Source organism: Dipodomys merriami, unplaced genomic scaffold (assembly GCF_024711535.1).
Source record: "Dipodomys merriami isolate MVZ:Mamm:240054 unplaced genomic scaffold, mDipMer1.0.p SCAF_12, whole genome shotgun sequence".
Taxonomy (NCBI): Eukaryota; Metazoa; Chordata; class Mammalia; order Rodentia; family Heteromyidae; genus Dipodomys; species Dipodomys merriami.
The window spans coordinates 24,013,829-24,034,698 of record NW_027202493.1 but is presented as its reverse complement, the minus strand read 5'-3'; the positions used below and the strand labels follow the sequence as shown (position 1 = coordinate 24,034,698).

Below are 20,870 nucleotides of genomic sequence, written 5' to 3'. Positions count from 1 at the left end.
CCAGGCAGTGGCATTCTTTTTTTTAATAAATGAGTTTTTTATTGTGAAAATACCATACAGAGGGGTTACAGTTACATGAGCAAGGTAATGAGTACATTTCTTATCAAGCATTGTTGCCTCCTCCTTTGCTTTTCCCCTAGCATCCTGTCCCTCCCACCTCAACCACACCCCCCACCCCGGCCTAAATTATAAAGTTTTAAGTAAGATATCGACTTGATTTTTTTCTCTTTTCTTAAAAATACATTTCATGGGGCTGGGAAGGTGGCTCAGTGGTAGAGCACTTGCCTTGCATGCGTGAGGCCCTGGGTTCGATTCCTCAGCACCACATAGCAAGAAAAAAAAAAGCCAGAAGTGGCGCTGTGGCTCAAGTGGTAGAGCACTAGCCTTGAGCTGAAGAGCTGAGGGACAGCGCCCAGGCCCAGAGTTCAGGCCCACGACCAGAACCAAAAAAAAAAGAAAAATACATTTCATAAGAATCAAAATAGGCATTTCTAGCTAGTACACTAAAACATTTATTCCACCAATTATATTAAATAGAAATAATTACTTGTATAATAAAGAAAGTTTCTTATGCCTCACTCTGTAAAATAGGTATAATAATAAGAGCTCCATAATAATATTCACTTGAAATATAGTTATTCTTCCCACCCTTTTCCAACTAAGAAAGGAGTATGCAAAATACTAACTTCTGATTTATGAAAAGTTATTATATTACTTTCATTATTTTATAGAGAGTAGTTTGTAATTGATGCTAAGTGTCACAAAATGCAATTCTTTCTTCATAAAACCATTTTGCTATGAATAGCAAAAAATAAATAAATGTTAATTAAAAGATCAAATTAGCCATCGAAATCACATTAGTGTACACATTTAGGTTTAATTTTATTCATGCTGATTTAATTATTAGTTGAAAACTTTATCATATACAAAAATTTTCCAGTTTAGTATAGTGAGTGGGATTCTTATTCTATTCCTTTCTATGTCCCAATGCAAAACAGAAATTGACATACATTAAACTCTCAATACTTTGAGTTGAGTAATGACTATAATAATTGTTCTTTCCAAGAAAAGAACTAACTACAGAATAAACTCCTTATTAAACTCTGCTACTAGCTGTGGAAATAGAAAACTTCTTTGGAATTAATAGTAACTACCTCAAATACGCTTATGTTCACCCTGACAAAAATACCTCATCTCATATGCCTTAGATTAATATGGCTGCAAAATACCTTTCTTGTGTGAAGATTATAAAAATCATTGTTAGTTTACACATTTGGCTTAAAGTTTTATTTTCAGTATATGTAACTATAACCCCTCTGAACATCACCTATATAATAATTTTTAAAGAAATCAGTATAATTGTGATTTTCTAACTAAATATTAAAGGAAACATTTTCATAGCTACCTCTTTTGTTGTGGTAGAAATGACCTTCAGCTATCTCAATTTAATAGAGTAGATTTTACATCTAAAGAAACATTTGGTTAAACTGCTAAAAGAGAAAAATGAATTATTTCCATTAGAAATTTTATAAGTTTGAAAGCAAAAGAGCTTTCCTCCTATCTTCATCAACAGTTTGTCCATTAATTAGCCCTTCAATTCCACTTCAATTAAATTAACTCTAATTAATAAGTTCATTACAAAGATTGACGCACCTTGCTCAAAGCTAGTGTGCTAAATGCTGATAAACACCTTCACCCTAATGAAAAATTGATTAGATTGAATAAAGGTACCTCAGAAAGAAATCTCTCTCTTCTGGAGCTGAGCTGGTGTTATGTTGCTCTGAAGTTAATCAAACCTATCTTGGACCTCTTAATCAAAAATTTAATTCAAAGCGATAGAAAATGTCATGTGTGCACACAAACACACATGCACACATACATAGACACATGCACACACATTATTTTAATGCTTTCTCCAACTCCTAGTCAGTAGTCTTGACTGCTGTTTTATAAGAAATGTTAAAATGCTCATAGTGCTTTAATATGATGGTTCACGTTATCCTGTAAAATACAGAATTACAGTGTCAAAGAAATGTAACTTAGGAAATGAATAGTGAGGTACAAGAGAATAGCTTGTATAAATAATAATAAATAGATAGTAATAAATAATAAATAATTGCTGTAAAACAAAGGAGGAGACAACAATGCTTGATAAGAAATGTACTCATTACCTTGCTCATGTAATTGTAACCTCTCTGTACAGTATTTTCACAATAAAAAACATTAATAAAAAAATTGCTGTATTTTTAACTTAAAGAAAATAGACCGTAGTCTATTTTATAGTGTTTGAGAAATGATTTTCTACCTCCATTTTAAATCATCCTTGTTTCTGCAAGAAAACCAAAACTCAACAGCTGTCTTACATTTTTACTATTAACTCTGTATTTAAAGAATAAAAATAAATTCCATTCTCAATTTACCTCACTCTTTCTAAGTTAAATGTAGTAAAAATAAAGCTTTAAAGAAATCTTTCATGGAAAAAATAAAATTACTTCTGGCATCTGAATTCTCTTTAAAGAGAATTAACCTAGTGTTAATTTTTGAGGTGATTTGGTTACTTGAACTATTTCAGTAATTCCATAGGTTAAAAAAACCTTGGGTTTTTAAATGACAATCATTTGTGATATTAAAGTTTCTAGTATGTGGGTTAAGCAATTTGTAGTTACTATTTGTAAAAATATGATGAAAGGAAAACCAACAATATCTTTTATTTAACCAGTATGTCTACATGTCTGGAGCAAGATAATATAATTTGATAGATTTTTTAATGAAAGTTTCGGAATATTTAAAATTTTAAGTAGTGATATTGGAAATAGTCCCTTTTTAACAAGCAGATTTATTTTTTATTATAGAAAAATAAGGAAAATTTAAATTACCTGTAATTCTACTATCTATATGTAACTATTTTCAATATTTACACATGAGAAATACCCCTTTTCAGTTCTCATAAAATATGTGAAATCCAATTCATTTTAGATGCTTGAGATAATTAGATACTGAAATAATACATTATTTTGGTGCATGTGTAAATACTCCTGGCTATTTATACATGAATATGACTATTCTACATCCATAACATTTCATATATAAAATATCTTTATCTATAAAGGAAGAAATTCTTCCCAACAAAATCGCAGGCTTATTTTAGGCACCCCGTACAACCGCAGATAAAATTAAATGACAGATAAGAAAGTACAATTCTGCCATTCGTGATCCCGACTCATCAGTGTTGAAATGAACTTCCGTATAGGCACACATTCGGTGAGATTATGTTTCACTTGAACAAGTTGAAGATGTAATTCTCCTCATTAATTCCCTTTCTCACCCCCTGCTACTCTTCCCCTCCTGCCCTCCTTCGTTTTTCAAAACAGAAATCTGTTCAGTGGACTGCGGCTCGCACGGTGTTTGCATGGGGGGCACTTGTCGCTGCGAGGAGAGCTGGACAGGCCCAGCATGCAATCAAAGAGCATGCCATCCCCGCTGTGCCGAACATGGGACCTGCAAGGATGGCAAGTGCGAATGCAGCCAGGGATGGAACGGAGAGCATTGCACCATTGGTAGGCCAACCGCACTTGGATTTATTCATATACTTCATTCCTTTTTTTTTTTTCCTTTTGGCTAGCTATGCTTGGAATCAAACCCAGGGGGCTTAGGCCAGCTAGGCTGCGCGTCTGCAGCTCTCCTCCAGCTACTGAAAAAGAACGAACATTGTTGGCTGTTTTACTCATTGTGATTTTTTTTTTCAATTTGCCTTCCTTAAAAAGGAATTTCTTTTTTTTTTTTTGTTTATAAGTATGGTTGTCATTTTCGAATGACAGTTCATTTGTATTTAGGACAACTGTTTGTTGGTATGAGATAATTTTATGTTGGACTCACGTAAAGAAAATTTAATTTCTACTTCTAAGCGGTGCATTCCGTGCACCACAAATATGCATCTTCACAGCACTGTGGAGTCCTGGCCCCACAGTTATGAGCTGTCTTCTTCATGCTCCACAGTGCCATTACATCTCTTAACACGAGTTGTATTATTATACTTTAAAATTGTTTTAAAAATTTTTTAAATACACAGCATTATTGATTCCAGAATCACAGACCTTAGACTTGCCAATCTGTTTGGTCTCTACAAAAGATATTTGACTTTTTATAGCTTTCTTTTATAGTATCACTAAAAATAAGTAAAATAATGCATAAGTCTAGCTGTTCTTTATATGCCTCATCCCTTTCCAAATGTGATGATAGGTTAAATAAAACAATCAAATAGATGTTTAGTATCAAATCATTTTCATTTGTAAATAAATGGTATTTAATATGATTATAGATGTATAAAAGCCATACATTCTTCATATATTCAATACATTTGCTTTTACATGCCAAGTTACCAAATTAAAATGTTCAACTAAAAATAGTACAATAAAAGTGAGTAATAAATGTCTAGCTCACTTCAGTGAAAGTATATAACATTACTTACAAATACCCAAACCTGCAAAAATTTCAGAAATTAAGGTATAATATTATTCCACATTTTTTTTACTTCCTTAGGGCAAAATTTGATTTAAAAAAAACTATTTGGAGGAAGTGTTGGTGTTTTAAAGAATTTCTTCTTCCAGTATACCTACAAAGATTATGTACTTCTATTTATTTATTTATTTGCTTTACAGGAATTGGGTTGTCAGGAATTTTGTGTCATGGGAAAATTAAAATCACATATAAAATTGCCACAATTCTACCTTTGTGAACTCTACATAGATCCTCCTGGATCATATTGACATCTGTTTCAAGGGTCACACACTCACCCCTTCACATCATGTTCAACCAAGGACTCGAGGACTCAAGGTGGTTGGAATTAGCTCTCGTTTATTACACATCGGAAGTGGGGCAAGTCAACTCCCAGGCTTCATGTGTTTTTTCTCTCCCACCCAGAGAAGTCACATCTCGCCTGCTCCGTTCCCTAGCAATAAAAGGTATCAACATTTCTTCTAAGGGAAGCCCATGGGAAACTCAGGAGCCCAAGATTACAATCTGTCTACCATGACCACCAAATCCCAGAAGAAAAACAAAACAAATGTTTATTGCTCCAGGTGGGCAAGATAATATGATCAGTCTAATAAACATCCAAATTTCCAGAGTCCAGCTCTGCAAGCCTCTCTGCAGGTTAGGCTTGCTGTATTCACTCTACAGCCAGCTATCCTGTTATCCAGCTGTAAACTCTTAGCTGCACAGCACCCTGAAGGCCTCGTTGAATGTGAGCTTACTGGCTAAGGGAGGAAGCAGTTGATTTGTGCTGACATTAACTGTAGATGCACATATTTAGAATACTTGCACAGTGCACACCCTCACAGTAGTGAGCTGGATTTTCCTTCTCTACTCTTTGAAAGGGGCCTGGTAGGATCATCGCAGCATGCTCTTCATAGGAACTGCATTAAAGGGAAGACAGTTGATGAGCAGGATTCAAGTATCTTCCTGTGAATGTACTACACACTATACAATATTTCTCCTCTGAGGAGACTGTTTCATGCCCCCAAATCTTAGAATGCCCATATGTCAGAAGGAGGGCGGGGGGGGGGGAAATCCTTGTTTTGTGATGCCACTACAAGTTAATACTAGCTGGTAGAGGGAAGTTGCATAGCTTACTATGTATTCTGTAGCTTTGAAAACTAAAATATGTAGCAGAAAGCAACAGACACATTCACTTCCCAACCACTAGCTACACAACAGACCAACTCTTTTTGAACACCCTTCTAAGTTGCATCAAAACAAGATTTTTATTTGTAGCAAAACTTGAATATATCTTGTTGGGTTAACAATTACATGTTCTATTGTTTTCATTAATTCTGTTGCTTTTCTACTCCTATGAATAACAATATGGGACCTGCTTCATTTGAAAAATAAATCTTAAATGTGAACCTTTTAAGAGTTGTGAAAACCCTTAAAATCATTATTTTTGCTAATTATTCCAAAATTTGGCATATGAAGATCCGGTTTCTTTTCCCTGGTCTACTTGCTAACTGAGTTTGTATCTACAATGAAGCCTAAGGGACCATTTTTGAAACAACCAGGAAGCTGTGGTGTCTTTTCATTTGGATGATTACCATTCTATAGATTTCCTCCCAATTCTGACACTTAAGTATCTGGCTGAAAGGCACTGCCACTTTGTGAAAGAAGACTCATAAATCAGCAAGATTTTCTTCTTTCTCCATATTATGTGCCTTGTCATTGAATATGAGCAGGAAAGTTAATTGAAAAGGAGATGGAGGAGAAATTAAACAGTTAGAAGCAAACAGAAGTTTTGCAGTAGAAAGCAGAGACTATTCATTAGTCATCTTATCATGTTTTCATATACTCAGTTCATCTTTTCATAAAACCATAGACATGTTGTTAGTGAAGTGGTTATAAATTTTGAGTATTCACTGAATAGCTTCTACCTGAAAAGTTTCCATCCTGACAGTTTTATTAGTGTGTTCATGTTTTCTTCTCATTATGAATCATGAGTTCAACAAATGAGACGTGTTCATCTGCAATTTCCTTTTTATTGTCCCATGTCCTCCTTCTTTCTCAGCTTAATATTATAATGATGGATACAGATAGAAAATAAAACTTTTAGCAATATTATGATTAAAGTGGATATCTCCCAGAAGGCACTAATAAGTGGGACCTTTCATAAGTTAAGAATAGAGGAAGTTATGTGAATGAACTACATCAAATAAACACCAACCCAGCAATAACCAGTAAGCATGTAAACCAATAACATGGTTTAACACTAATAGCAATAATGTCATCCTTTATATGTGATGGTTCCTATCTGTGTGTCTTCTTTTGTTTTTCACGCATTAGGAATGATATAAGAATATTCAGGGTGGAAGTGGTGACACTAACTAAGCTGCGTTGGACTCAAAAGTTGACGTGTTAAATTGACACCCCTCTGAACAACTACTTAAAGACAATTTAAAACAATAAAAATTTAATTTTAAAAAAGCATATTTAGAGGATCCAGAAGCAAGTTAAACTATATTAAACGTAATTAATACTTTATAAATAATAATTCATATAAGTAGACTATTTTATGGTCATTTCTATATCAAAACAGTTCTATACTGTAAGGGGTGAGGTGAGTCAATGGCAAATCTATGAGCTGTGACATTATTAGTTATGAACTAAATAAGTTTACTGTCAATGGATCTAAGTGGGTCTAGGATCTATAACCATGTAAATAAGACCCAGTTCGTTGGGCTCCTCTTTTCTTATTTCTTAAGAAAAGAGTTTTCTTGGAGTATGGCTCAAGTGGTAGAGAGCTAACCTAACAAGCATTAGACTCTGAGTTCAAATCCTGTATAGGAAGGAAGAAAGAGAGGGAGGGAGGGAGGGAAGGAAGCAAGGAGGAAGAAGAAGGAAAAAAATGAAGTATTGGCCTATGGTTTGAATTAATTGGCCATAAAATCAAATATTGTTCCAACCTCTGATGAATAGCTGCTGCAGGCAGAATTCCATGCTAATGTCACAGACAATGACAAGTTCTGAGTATCAGATGTTGACTATGACTAGCCTGCAATCAAACCATTATGTTTAGTATTAGTTGAAAATATTTACCCTTTAATCTATCTGTCTATATCTGGACATATTAGAGGTTATAGATGAGCCTGAGATCTGAAAGGGAGAGTGTTAACTCTCTGGTTGTTATACCAGGAGTGTTTGTTTAAAAAAAAAAAAAAAAAAAAACAAGAAGACTCATCCGCCCATCTGCAGTCTAGAGAGGTATCATTTGGAGGCTGAATGACATTTCCACTTCTTCCAGGGACAGCAAAGGAGAAAATGGGCTTATGTCACGCGGTTTTGGTAGTAAAAGGAAAACTTTCAGATTGGAAAGCATGTTTAATCTTGGAACAAGCTCCACGCACACCGAGTTTTTTCATCTCCTCCATGCCAATAAGCTTTAGCGATAGCATAATTACATAATCTGAAACATTGGAGTTTTGCTTCTTCTTTTTATTGGCTTGAGGAAAAAATTTTGAAGGGGAGGGTGTTTTAACCTTTCTTTCCATCCCCCCAAATTTAAAATTCTTGGGTACTAAGCCTATATGAGGGACACACTGAAGTCTGTTGAAATTCTAAACTATGGATAATTTCTGCCATATTTGGAAAGGAACTAGAATTAACCATTGAAAAAAGAATTCTTTTTTTTTAACCTTTTATTTTTTTGTATGTAGCAAGAAATCATCTTCACCTCTCAGGATGACCTGAGGTTATTTTGTGGGATACTACATTTTGATGGCTTCAGTTGCTTTCCATCTGTTAATTAACTAGTTTTTCCCCATCAAGCAATTATTGAACATCTTTTCTGTGCTACGTGTACTATTTCTTGTACAAGACAGTGTAGCATAATAAAAATGGGCTTCAATTTTTAAGATAGCATTTTAAATCGATTCTACAATTCACTATAATTTATATCTTAACTATTCTTATCCCCAGACTTTTTTCAAATGCAAAATGTAAAATTAGTACTTGTCGGAGATTTTGAAGGAGAATATTGTAATGTTTGAGAGCTTTTTGCATTTGTATCTGTGCTGAACTATTGAGTGACCTGAGGCAAGCATTTAATGTTTCTAAGTATGTTTCTTCTTCCATAAATATGAATATTGTATACCTCAAAGTATTGTTAGGATTCAATGAAATACTATGAAGTAGTACTTAATAAAGTACTTAGAAAGTAACACACAATGCATGCAAATATAAATGAGATGAACTGCAGCCCAGACATTTTGAGTGGTAACATTTATTTTCAAGTAAAAGAAGGAACAGGTGTGATGCTGTAATTCCAGACAGGGGATTGAAGCAGGGGGACCAGGTGGCCAGGGAGCGAGCCTGGGCTAAATAGGAAATTCATTCAAGGCTGGTTTGATTAGTCTATATAGTGAGATGCTATCAAAAAAAAAAAGTTGTGCAAGGAATTTATTTTAGTTAATGAAATTTCCATCCATAATCATAAAGTGTAACCTAGTGTCAGATGAATATTGTTTAACAAGGAGCTGCTGTGTTTTTGTTAGGGGTTAGAGAGTTGTTTTTGAAAATCGTGATGATGAAGGAAAGATGGAATATATTGTAGCATTTTTCTTCTAGTAATGTCTCAAACACAAGCTATTTATTGAGCAACATTGATTTCCTTGTACTTTCAGGCAATGCAAATGGAAATTTGACCTAAGGGAAATCCTAATTCCTTTAAGCTACAAAAAGACCAGCTATTCATTTTTATTCTAATTCTTTAGTACATTGGGAAACAAGATAATTAATTATCATAAAGACATGCTTTGTCTGCTCAGATGAAACTTAGACCTACTGTACTCAGCATACTTACATTAAATACGATGGTTGCTCTGGGTTTTTTAGGATGCTGAGATTAGAAACTGGAAATGAAATGCACACAGCTGGGGTGTTACCTACTAAACAATATGGTGGCTGGGTGGTGTGGGGGTAAAGGTATCCAAACAGTTACCAGTGTGGACAAGCTGAGACTTGGTGTCCTAATTCTTATCTCTGACATGGTGAAAGATTAGTCTCTTTAACAGTTAAATTAAAAAATAAGTGACAATTTTAAAGAAGTAATGACCCCTCTTTAAAATGCTTTAATTAGGCTAGGTGTTAATGGCTCACACTCGTAATCCTAGCTACTCAGGAGGCTAAGATCTGAGGACTGCAATTCAAAGCCTTATCTGGCAGGCAAGACCATGAGACTCCTACCTCCAATTGAAAACCAATGAAACTTGGAGCTGTGGATCAAGTGGTACAGAGAACAAAAGCTCAGGGACAGCACCCAAACCCTGAGTTCAAGCCCCAGGACTGCCACAAAAACAAAGCTTCACTTAGATTATAAAATTCAGTATTCTTTGTAACTTTTATAATATATATACACATATGTATATATACATATATATGCATAAATATATGTACATGTACATATACTTTTAATATATATACACACATATATATACATGTATATGTATATGCGTACATATGTGTATGCATATATATGTATATGTATATATATATATATATATCTTCACCTAATTGAGAATTATTTTAAAAACTGAGTTTCTTTTCATCTTTGTACCTTCTTACTCAAATGTTACTTACAATTCTTTCATAACAATGATGAAGTACCATCTCATACCTACGGATAACTCTCCTGGGAGGCATAGGGCTTCACCTCTGTTACAGGTGCAAGGGTATGAAAGGAATCACTAATGCTATGTGACTTACATCACTGGCCAGCTTTACTGTAAAGTTTTCATAGTCTAAGTATCAGCGTTCCTATGCCTCAGTTTCCTCAGCTACAAAGAGGGAATATTCCAGGAACATTCCTACCATCCACTGGTTTACTAGAGCCATGTCTGCGCATAATCAGAATGTATATGACGATTTAACATAGCCAGGTCCACTGGAAGCCAGCAATAGAAGTGCAGCTGAAGAACTGAGTTTGGGAGGAGAAATACAGCTGGTATGTAAGGAAACAGAATTTTTCTTGAAATCACATATATCAAACTTTTCATCCAGTTATACATGGAAATCTTGTGCTATGGGAATATTTGGTAATGGGACCCATGTTACTGTTTGGGGCATTTTGCTTTTGAGGCATTTTCGTGAACATTCCTGTATTTGCAGGATACAAATCTATGACAGTCTTCTATGAGCTTTTCAGGGTGTGAAGTTGCTTCACAGTGTATCATTGATCTGTACAAATCCACTAGAGAAATTACGTTTATATGATGAAATACTCACACTGGCAAAAGATGACATAAAATTGAAAATGGTCCATCAAGAAGACATCAAAACAGAGTAGTTAATAAGTGTCGTCGATTCAGAGTATGTAAAATCAGTTTATTACACAATAAAAATCTCACCAAATTTGACAGTATTGCTAAAAATGTACATGACATTAGCAATAACAAATTTTGAAGCCAAATGAAAATTTTCAAAACTGGCAATATTGAAAATCAACATTAAGGTATCACATTGAATAAAGACTGCATTATCTTCTATTCTACAATAAAACTGCTGCATTAGTTTCTATTCTACTTACAGAAAATATGACCAAATCATTGTCATAGAAGAAGGAAATCAAAGAGTAAATATTGCCCTACAAGAATATGGAAAATGTGTATTAGAGACAGGTGAGGCACTTAATGAATTACAGATCTCAGAAAGTTGAGATCTGAGGATTGTGGTTCAACGCCCGCTTGAGCGGGAAAGCCCATGAGACATTCATCTTCAATTAACAATAAACAAAGCCAGAATAGTGCTGTGACTCAAGTGGTAGAGCACTAGGCTTGAACAACAAGGATTAGGGACAGTCCCCAAGCCCTGAGTTCAAGCCCAGTACCGGCACCAAAAAAAAAAAAAAAAGTTGTTTGCTTTCAGGTGTTTATCAACTGAAAGTGTTTCTCATCCAGAATAATGATTCTCTTTTATAATGTATTTCATATAACATTGTGTTTTTTTTTCTTAAGAAAGAGAACTCCCCTAAATTATAGAAGTTTGAGACCCACAAAACCTGGATCTGCCCTCTGTCCCCACTCTATCACTTGGCATGATAACCCTCCATGATTTCCTGTGAAGTGGGAATAGAAATAAGTACCTTCCTCACGAGGTGCTGAGGTGATTAAATGCACGCAATCTGACAGAAAAGCACTCTGCCCAGTACCTGGCACAAAATGTACACCATAGAGAGAGAATGTACTTACGGTTATTTTTCCTAGAATGTTTGGAGTGAAAGTAATAAAAATCCAGTGATTTTTTTCCCTCTTGGATCATTTTTAGTCTCTGCTAATTCCTCCCCCAAAGTAAGAATGCCTACTACATTCGAGGAGAATTAATCCTCTCCTCTCCCAACACACTGAGAGTAAAATTAAAGCTACCTCTTGATCTGTCATCTGCAGGAGAGCTCGGGTCATATAAAGCCATTGGATGGAGAGCTGAGGAGAAAGGGGTTTGTCCTAAACTGACTTCATTGACAGTGGGCATCCAGACAGGCTGAGAAACCTTCCAAAAAGCTTGCAGAAAGATCATGTCCTAAAGGCCTGTTCACTGTGCAGTCCCAGTGATTCTAACTGACAAGACGGTTGACGTCACAGAGTGTTGGTTCCTGAGAGAGCAGTAGAAAGCTCCTTTCAGAGCATACTGCATTTCACTCATAGTCTGGAAGCTAGGCTTGTTTTCACATTTCTATTTCTTTGGTTAAGATAACCTTAGTCTCCTTTTGGGGCCTCTCAGTATTACATTTTTCTCATTTGAGTCTAATTTATCAGTTAACAGATTTATATACAGTATTTTGTTCTCAGGAATCCCCTCAGAATTGGTATTTTCTTAAATGAGGTCATGTAATCTCTTTTCTACAAATGCAATCCTAGTTTCTCTGACCTTTCTAAAACATGGAGGCCCTGTTTCATTAGGTTGTCAGTGCTGTGTCTACTTGAATATTTTTTTAAGTGTTGCAAAGATAATGTTTGCTTTTACTAGTCAACAATGTTACATTGTAAAGAAGGCCTTTAGTGTCTGTGTTGTTGATGGTAATGGTAGCTATCAGGGTTGATATCATAAATCATCTCTCCTTCAAATGGCTTTTCTTTTGTAATACTTTGGTTTGCTTTTTTCCTCCTCCTCCTTCTTCTCTTTCTTCTGCTTCTGCTTCTCCTTCTTCTCCTTCTCCTTCTTCTTTCTCCTTTTTTCTTCTTTCTTCTTCTTCTCCTTTTTATTTTGTCTATCATGAAGCTTAAACTCAAGGCCTGGGTGCTAGCATTCAGTTACCACTTGAAGCCACAGCTCCACTTCCAGCTTTCTGGTGGTTAATTAGGCATCAGAGTCTCACAGTTTCTTGTCTTGGCTAGCTTTGAACTGTGATCCTCAGATCTCAGCCTCCTGAGTAGGTAGGATTACAAGCACGAACCACCAGAACCTTGCTGCTTTTTTTATTTTCTTCTCTTCTCTCCTCTCTTCTTCTTTTCTTTCCTTTTTGGTACTGGGAGTAGAACACAAATCTTTGTCTTTGCTAGAAAAGCTTCAATACACATCACAGGCCTTCTTACTTCGAGTTTGTTTTTCAATTAGGGTTTCATGCTAATGCAAGTATTGCCCAATCAGTTTTGATCCTCATAACTATGATCCTCCTAAACCAACCTCTTGAGTTGCTAAGATTACAGGCATGAGCTACTACATACCAGGCCTTGTTTGTCTTTACATATATCAAATTCATCAAAAAGGCCATAAAGTCATAGATTCAACTTAATGACAGTTGTAAGCAATGGCCGACTGGTACTTCTTGAACAAATTAGTCTTTTACTTGGTGCTCTGTAAAACCTGCTAAGTGAAAGGGTAATCAGCCCTCTAAATCTGATCTAACTATGAAACTTTAAGTTGGATGTTATATTTCCATCATATTTTAATCTCAAATATTACATAAGAAAGTTTTTGAATCACGCAATTTCTACTAACTTTAATACTCCATATCCCACCAATCTTCAGATTTGCTATTTGGAATCTTCTATTAACTTTTTGTGCATATGCTGCAGCTTTAGGTTTTTACTTTTCCTCCCTCTATGTCTTCTTAACCTGCCTGCATAAGCCATGTATGTTTCCAAAAACCCTGTTAGAATTACATCCTCAGATTAGGCAAATCCTCAGAAACCCTTTGCATTAGAATTTTCCAGTCCTTTTGCCACCTGTCTTTCTGTGTGAGAATCAGGAAAATCATAGCCCTCCGGGGCCATCTTATTAATGTTCTCTGAACACGTGGAGGATTCTTTCCCAATAATAATTTCCCAGGGCCTTAGTTTCTTTCTTAGAATGGGAGTGTAGGCATGAACAACATTTGCTGTTTATATCAGACATCAGAGTCCCCTGTTCTCTGCCCTGTCCTACATGCTGTAATTTTACCTCAGTAAGGAAAGAGGTAGCTGCATTGTCATCAGCGAACCCTGCATGAAAATTCCAACTCAGATAGCAACTTCTGGTAAGAGGCACATTTTTATGATACATGGATGGACAGAAGAGACTATTATTAAAGATGCTGTATATTTAGAAAAGGAGTATTTAAGATGTTCTAAACTTGAATTCTAAACATGGGTGACTGTTTTGTGGGTGAATGTATCTTTCCATGTGGGTGATGTATACATAGCCTATGAAAATGAGAAGTTTGAGATCTGTAGAAGAAATATGCTTCACATACTGAGGCAGAATCAAGATAAATAAATTCTACCCAATGGTGGTGGATTGTACATTTTACTCCAATCATCCTCCTGTTATAATCCAGGGCCCAATAGCTGGTACCTAAATTAAGCTTTTTTTCTACCCAGTATACTGTAAGTTACCTTGACTTCAGAAACAGTTGTGTTTAGAAAAACAAATGGAAGGTTAACTCCATTGTGATTTTTCTCACATGGGAGCAGTGAATAAGCAAATGCTGATGATTTGTGTTGCTTTATGAGCTCTTAGGTATTATTGAAATATGACTGATTCCTAAGATTTGATAAGCCTCATTTCTTCCTTTCTTAATGTCTTGTATTTATTTCCTACCAGGAACTTTCATGGTTTGTTGCTTAGTTTTTCTCTTAAATATCAAAATAATGTACTCTGTAAGCATTCTATATCTTAGGGAAACACCGCACAAACTTAAGTCACATCAAAGAATTTGGGGTGAGGGACAGCACTGGAGATTGAACCCAGAGCTTCACAAATGCTAGGCAAGCACTCTACCACTGACCTCAAGGAGATTTTTAAATCTATTACATTTTATGCCTTAGCAGACTTTTTGAAATACAAATATGCCCATGCCTAGGATTTCTTCCTTCAAGCACATTTCTCAACTTAATTCAATTTACATTATATGTTTTAATTTATTGAGAGACATCTTATCTGACATAAATAAGAGTGAACAGAACTTTCTCTTTTTTGGGGGGGGAGGAGGCCAGTTGTAGGGCTTAAACTCTGGGCACTGTCCCTCAGCTCTTCAGCTCAAGGCTAGCACTCTACCACTTGAGCCACAGCACCACTTCCAGTTTTCTGGTGATTAATGGAGCTAAGAGTCTCGCAGACTTAACTGCCCAGGCTGGCTTTGAACCGGGATCCATAGATCTCAGCCTCCTGCAGCATGAGCTACCAGCGCCCAGCCAGAACTTTCTTTTCACCCCTGGAAGGTTCAGTAATTCAAGACTGTCATATAAGCAGACTGACCATAGGCAGATTGGCAGGGAAAATAGGATTAAATTTATTAACGTGAAAGTGCATGGTAGTCACACAGACGGTGGGAGCTTAAATAGCATTCTAAGCTAAAGGAAGATGGAGGACCTTAGGAATTCTGGGACAAAGTAACAACAGAAAGGAATGGGAGCTTGGGGCCTCCCAGTGAGAGTGTGAAAGGAGAAATGTACAGGACAAAACTGTCCTCCTGCTAAGTAAACCAAGTCTGAGGCAATAGTGCTGGGTGAACTGGTGGTTACTTACAAGATAATCCCTGGACAGCTGTCCTGGAGACCCCTTTTCCAGTGAGTTAATCTCTATTTACTGAGAGGTCAGGGAGGGGTTCAGAACAATTGCCTTCTAGAAGAATTTCCCTTAGTAAGAGTAGGCAACATCCAAAAGAAAAAACCAACCAACCAAACAAACAAACGAAACAGCCCTCCTTGTGCTAAGAGAGAAAAAGAAGAGCCAAAGAATGAGATGGAAGAAGGGCTCAGAGGCCTCTGCTCAGCCTCAGTTCAAAGCGCTCAGCATGCCAAAGTGCTATCAGTACTTGAGAATATCATTTTCTGAGTTCCAATACTGAATAAAAGCCAATTCCATTATATGTCAATTTTATATTACATAGTTCTATTAAAAAGTTACTGTTTTGCTCTTTTTACTGATACACTAGACTATCTTTTTTGTTTGGAACACTGTGCTGATTTGCATATTTTGAAAACCATTTAAGATCGTTATTTACCAGCAAAACCTAGTACATAGGAGATTTTTAAAGCTCAACTGACTGGATATACAATTTAACCGGATATAAAGATGAAAAGTATTCTCACATCCTTGCCAAGTTCATCAGAAGCCTTTTATTAAAAAGTTAAGTAAGAGCCAAAGCGTTTGGGAGAGAGAAAAAAAACAGGTGCAAAATAATGTTTTCAACTATTTTGTAAAAACAGCAAGAAGGGAGAAAGATTATTATAACTAGTCCCAGATTATTTAGTTGCTACATTCGTCTTGAAACATTATTCTCCTGAAAAGGCCAGGCAGCTTAGGGAAGTGTTCATTTAGATTTTAAGTAACATCTTATATGCTGAGATTCTTATTAGCCTAACGAAGTCAATACAATGTCGGAACTTTGCATTCCACTCATTGTAAAAATCACACCCACCATTTTAAGACATATGGTTACTCCTTCCCATAGTGGTACTTGAGTACTCTTTCAATGGCAGAATTTATCTTTAGCATTTCTTGAATATGACAAGTGGAAAAAAAATAGCATCCTTTCATCCTCAGACAGTTTCTTTTCTTCCTACTTATTTTTGAAGCACAAGTTTGATTGTGGTGTTAATCCACCTTCAGTTACACATTATGCTGTCACTGCAGACACTGGTTTTTTCTTACTCCTCTTCTTCCTGATAGGTTCGATGACCCTCTCTTTTTTGAGTGCCTCTTTAATGAAGCTGGAAAACAGCTGTCTGAAATATGACTATCATTTCTAGAGTTTAACAGGCATGTGCCTTGGATAAATTAAGGAGCAGTCAAAGGAGGTCCATAAATATGAATGCTTTGCCAGCTGTTTTTCCCTTAAACTCCATTACTTGAATGAAATTAGTAAATAATTATGTTGGTGGGGAATCTACTATATCCAAATGTGATATAAAGCCTTCCTTTAACCACAGAGCTTATTTTTTCCCTATACACCAAATTAGTTTGTAGGGCAATCTACATTGCAAATTGGTCGATTTGCATTAAAACTATGCCTACTTGTTCTGATTTGTCAACACCTCTTTTTTTAAAAAGTCTTTAACATTAAGTATGGGTGGGTAAGACCATCTGTTTGTGGTGCTCGCCTGCAGCTCCTACACTTAACACATGAGACAGGTTACAGCTGTTTAATTGTTATGGTGCTGAATGATTATCCTTCTCCCCAAAATTAATATTTATATATGTATGCATAGAAAGCATGTGGTTAAACATAAGTGATCTAATTGTGAACTAACTGCATTAGGTATTCATCAGTTAGTCCCCACATGAACAATGAAGTATAAAATAATGCTTTTCACATACAGTCCAACTCTTGGCTCTTTAGATAGGTCCCCAGTAGTGATTATTATACATGCAAGTTATCCGCTCCCAATTCATTGTTATATACCAGGGGGCGGGGGAATCATTATATAGTCGTCCTAAAAGGCAAAGACAAACTTGGTGGTTATTTCACATTAGGTAACTCATACACCCAAACCCTGTCCAGTTGTGAAATGTGTGAGGACAGGCATGCAGTGGATATCTATTATGCGCAAACGTGACTCCATGTTTCTGTCAGCTCCAGCTACTGAGAAAGCTGGTGTCAGCCGAGGGTGGGCTTCCTTCTGTATTTAGAAATGGTGACACACAAACTTCCAGCATTCTGCTCTACAAGTTAGCAGTGTACATTCCATCTGCTCAGGACATTTCATCATAAAAATAGAATGAGAAACTCTTAGCAAAATCACAATGTAAGGAGACAGATAGGCATGTAAAATACGATATTTAGATGTCTTCGTTTCCAAATAGTTATTGTTCAACAACTTGCATTTCTGAATTTGTGTGCAGACTATATGACTACTTATGTGCCTTTTCATACCTGGCTCAAATGAAAGTAGTAATGAGAATAGTTAAGGACAAGTTTTGATGTCATTTTGTTTATTGTTTTCTTGGAGGCGGGGTTGTTTGTGCAGTGCTGTGTGAGGGGTTGAACTTGGGGCCTTGAGCCTGCTAAGCAAGCACTCTACTACTGAACTGCATTCCTAGTCCTTGATTATTTGAGACAGGGTCTCAATATGTAGTTGAGGCTAGCTTGGGACTTACTATAAAGCTAGAGACTCTTCAAATTCCAACTCCTTAATTTAGCCTTGGCCTCCCTTGTTTTAGGTTTACAAGTATGCACTGTCACACCCAGCTTGTGATGTGTTTTTTATTCCAGAGAGACTGAATCACTTGTTGAATCAGAATTGTGCATCCAAACCAGTAGCGGTTTTTTTTGAGTAACAATGAACAAGAAAATTTTGTGCACAGAATTGGAGTTGTTGTACTCAAAGAACTAAACATTATAGAGAGAACAATGAAATGGATGACACTGATCAAAATACATTATACTAAAAAAAAAGATACATTATATTCATAAATTGACATACCGAATTGAAATTCCTTTGTACAACTACTTAAAGATAATAACTTAAAAAAAAAAACAAGAACATCGCCACCAAAGATAGTATATTTAGGGATATTGTAATATGAAGGGCATCAATAGAACAGAATGAACTTCATGACTCATGGAAATAATCATTGGTAGTCTCAAATACATTAACTTTAACTTGGTCTTTTTCATTTTTTCATCATTTTGTTTTTGTTTTTGTGTGCCAGTACTGGGAGTTGAACTCAGGGACTTGTGCTCTTACTCATGATTGGTGCTCCAATCCTTGAGTTACTTACAGCTTTTTCCTGTCAGCCTCAGATTTGTAAGTTTCTCTGATCTCCACCTCCTGAGTAGCTAGGATTATAGGCATAAACTCCTGGTCATTGGCTACTACATAATATCTTAAAGGATATGAGTTAACTCATGAGTCCTTTTTAAAGTGTAAACTATTAATAAGATGAATTAATAATATCTATTTTTTCCTGAGGTACAATGCAAAGTACTCTTCATACGTTATCTTATTTAATTGTCACAGTCTTATCCTGTATATGCTACTAGTCTCCATTGAGGAAACTAAGGCTTCATAACTGTACTATGTTTACACAGCCAATGTGCAACAGAGTCAGAGTTCACAACCACATGAACCTTTCCCAAGACCAAGATCTTAAGCTGCTTTTTAATTTCCTTTCATTCTTTTGGGGTGTATATGAGTAATGTGATGGATAAAGATTCATTTGTGATATAGGTAAATTAATATCTTTGAATGTGTCATAAAAGATTGAATTGCTATAGAAAAACGTACAATCACAATAACACAAGTGATCTCAATAATAAGGTGCCACTCTTTTCAAGAATCTTTTCAGTAAAATTTGAACCTTTTTCAGGAAAATTTGAATTACACCTGTTAACAGAATTCATAGTTTGTCAAAAGTAAACCTAACAATTACCCAAAAAATGTTTCAGGAAAATCAGTTCATACTGTGAAGGATTTAGAGTTATAAACTAGTTATTGAAAACTCTATGCAACGAGGCACTCATGGCTCACACTTAACAATCCTAGCCACTCAAGAGGCTGAGATCTGAAGGTGGTAGTCAAAGCCAATCCAGACGGAGCAATCTGAGAGACTCTTCTATCTATGACTAAGTGGAAAGAAAGGAAGGAAAGAAGAAAGAAAGAAAGAAAGAAAGAAAGAAAGAAAGAAAGAAAGAAAGAAAGAAAGAAAGAAAGAAAGAAAGAAAGAAAGAAAGGAAAGAAAGGAAAGAAAGGAAAGAAAGAAGGAAGAAATAAGAGTCAATATACCTCCCTCTAAAATATAAATTTGTGTCTATTTTTTTCTGCCAGCTGAAATTATTATGCTAAACAATATATCCAGAGGTTAGATACTGAAAAAAGAGTCATAGAAAATGGGTAGATTACATACCTAACCTGTATCTGGCTCATTTTTAAAAGGCTGAAAAATATACAGTACCCAAAATACAAATGGTAAATATACATATGTATATATATGTACATATTGTGTATATGTATACATGTATATATTATATATGTATACAAACACACATATATATGTGTGCTCTAAAACCCATAAATAGAGGAAAAATACTCCTGTATGTCACCTTTGAAAGGAATCCTGTATCAGCTATTTTTATGAAATAGAGTTCAGGAGAGGTGAATAAAAAGGATTGCTCAATTTTTAATTGCTTTTCTAGGTATCAAGAAAACTTTCAAAGACAAAGACCTGCTTGCTATGAGTCCTTTTCTATAAATTTATCTTAACTATTAAATGCCCTGAGTAGACAAAAGCATTGATTGACATTCATTGATCTCAGACCAAATCATAAGTAACTCATTGTTATGGTTTCCTTTGGTTAGGAATGTTAACATAACACATATAATTACCAGTGTCAAAATCTCAAATATCCAAATACTCACTTAACATACTCATATTTACACACACATACAAACACATACACACACATGCATGCACATGCGCATACAGGTTCTACTTTAACCCAGGCCCTTGCATATGCTAATCACATGTTCTACCACTGAGCTACATCTCCAGCCTATGTTATAATTACTTTTCTTTGTATTGAACCCAGGCTTTGAACATAGTAAACCTGTTCTCTACACAGAGCTACACTCCCAGCCCTGTAATTGTTACTTATTAACAGCTGTCTCTGGCTAGTTTCTTTCCCAAATCAGAATGCTTAAAATATATGATTTTTACACAGAATTCTAAAATGTATTTTTGCTTATGTCATTCAGTACACTCAAAAAGTCAAAACTAATGAAAACATGTGTTCCTAGCATGTTTCTACATGCAGTCAAATGGATGAAATCATGCCATATGCAAAACCTATTACAAAACTGTCATAGCACCTGGCAAGCAATAGGCATGTCATGCCAACATCAGTGAGTTTTTGTCTGCATCTCCAGTGCTCCACCGTTACTTCCATTACAAATATAAAGCCCAGAGTCCGG

The 20,870-nt window shown here is 35.7% G+C and overlaps 1 protein-coding gene across 9 annotated transcripts in view; it reads left to right on the top strand.

The window, feature by feature from the left end:
• The window catches only part of Tenm3 (teneurin transmembrane protein 3), a 608,309-nt gene that overhangs the window by 499,885 nt on the left and 87,554 nt on the right, over positions 1-20,870 (top strand). For all 9 annotated transcript variants that reach the window (XM_070016445.1, XM_070016443.1, XM_070016442.1 and 6 more), the window contains one exon: positions 3,372-3,557. In XM_070016445.1, the coding sequence (XP_069872546.1) occupies positions 3,372-3,557 (186 nt within the window). The remainder of the gene's footprint in view (positions 1-3,371; positions 3,558-20,870) is intronic.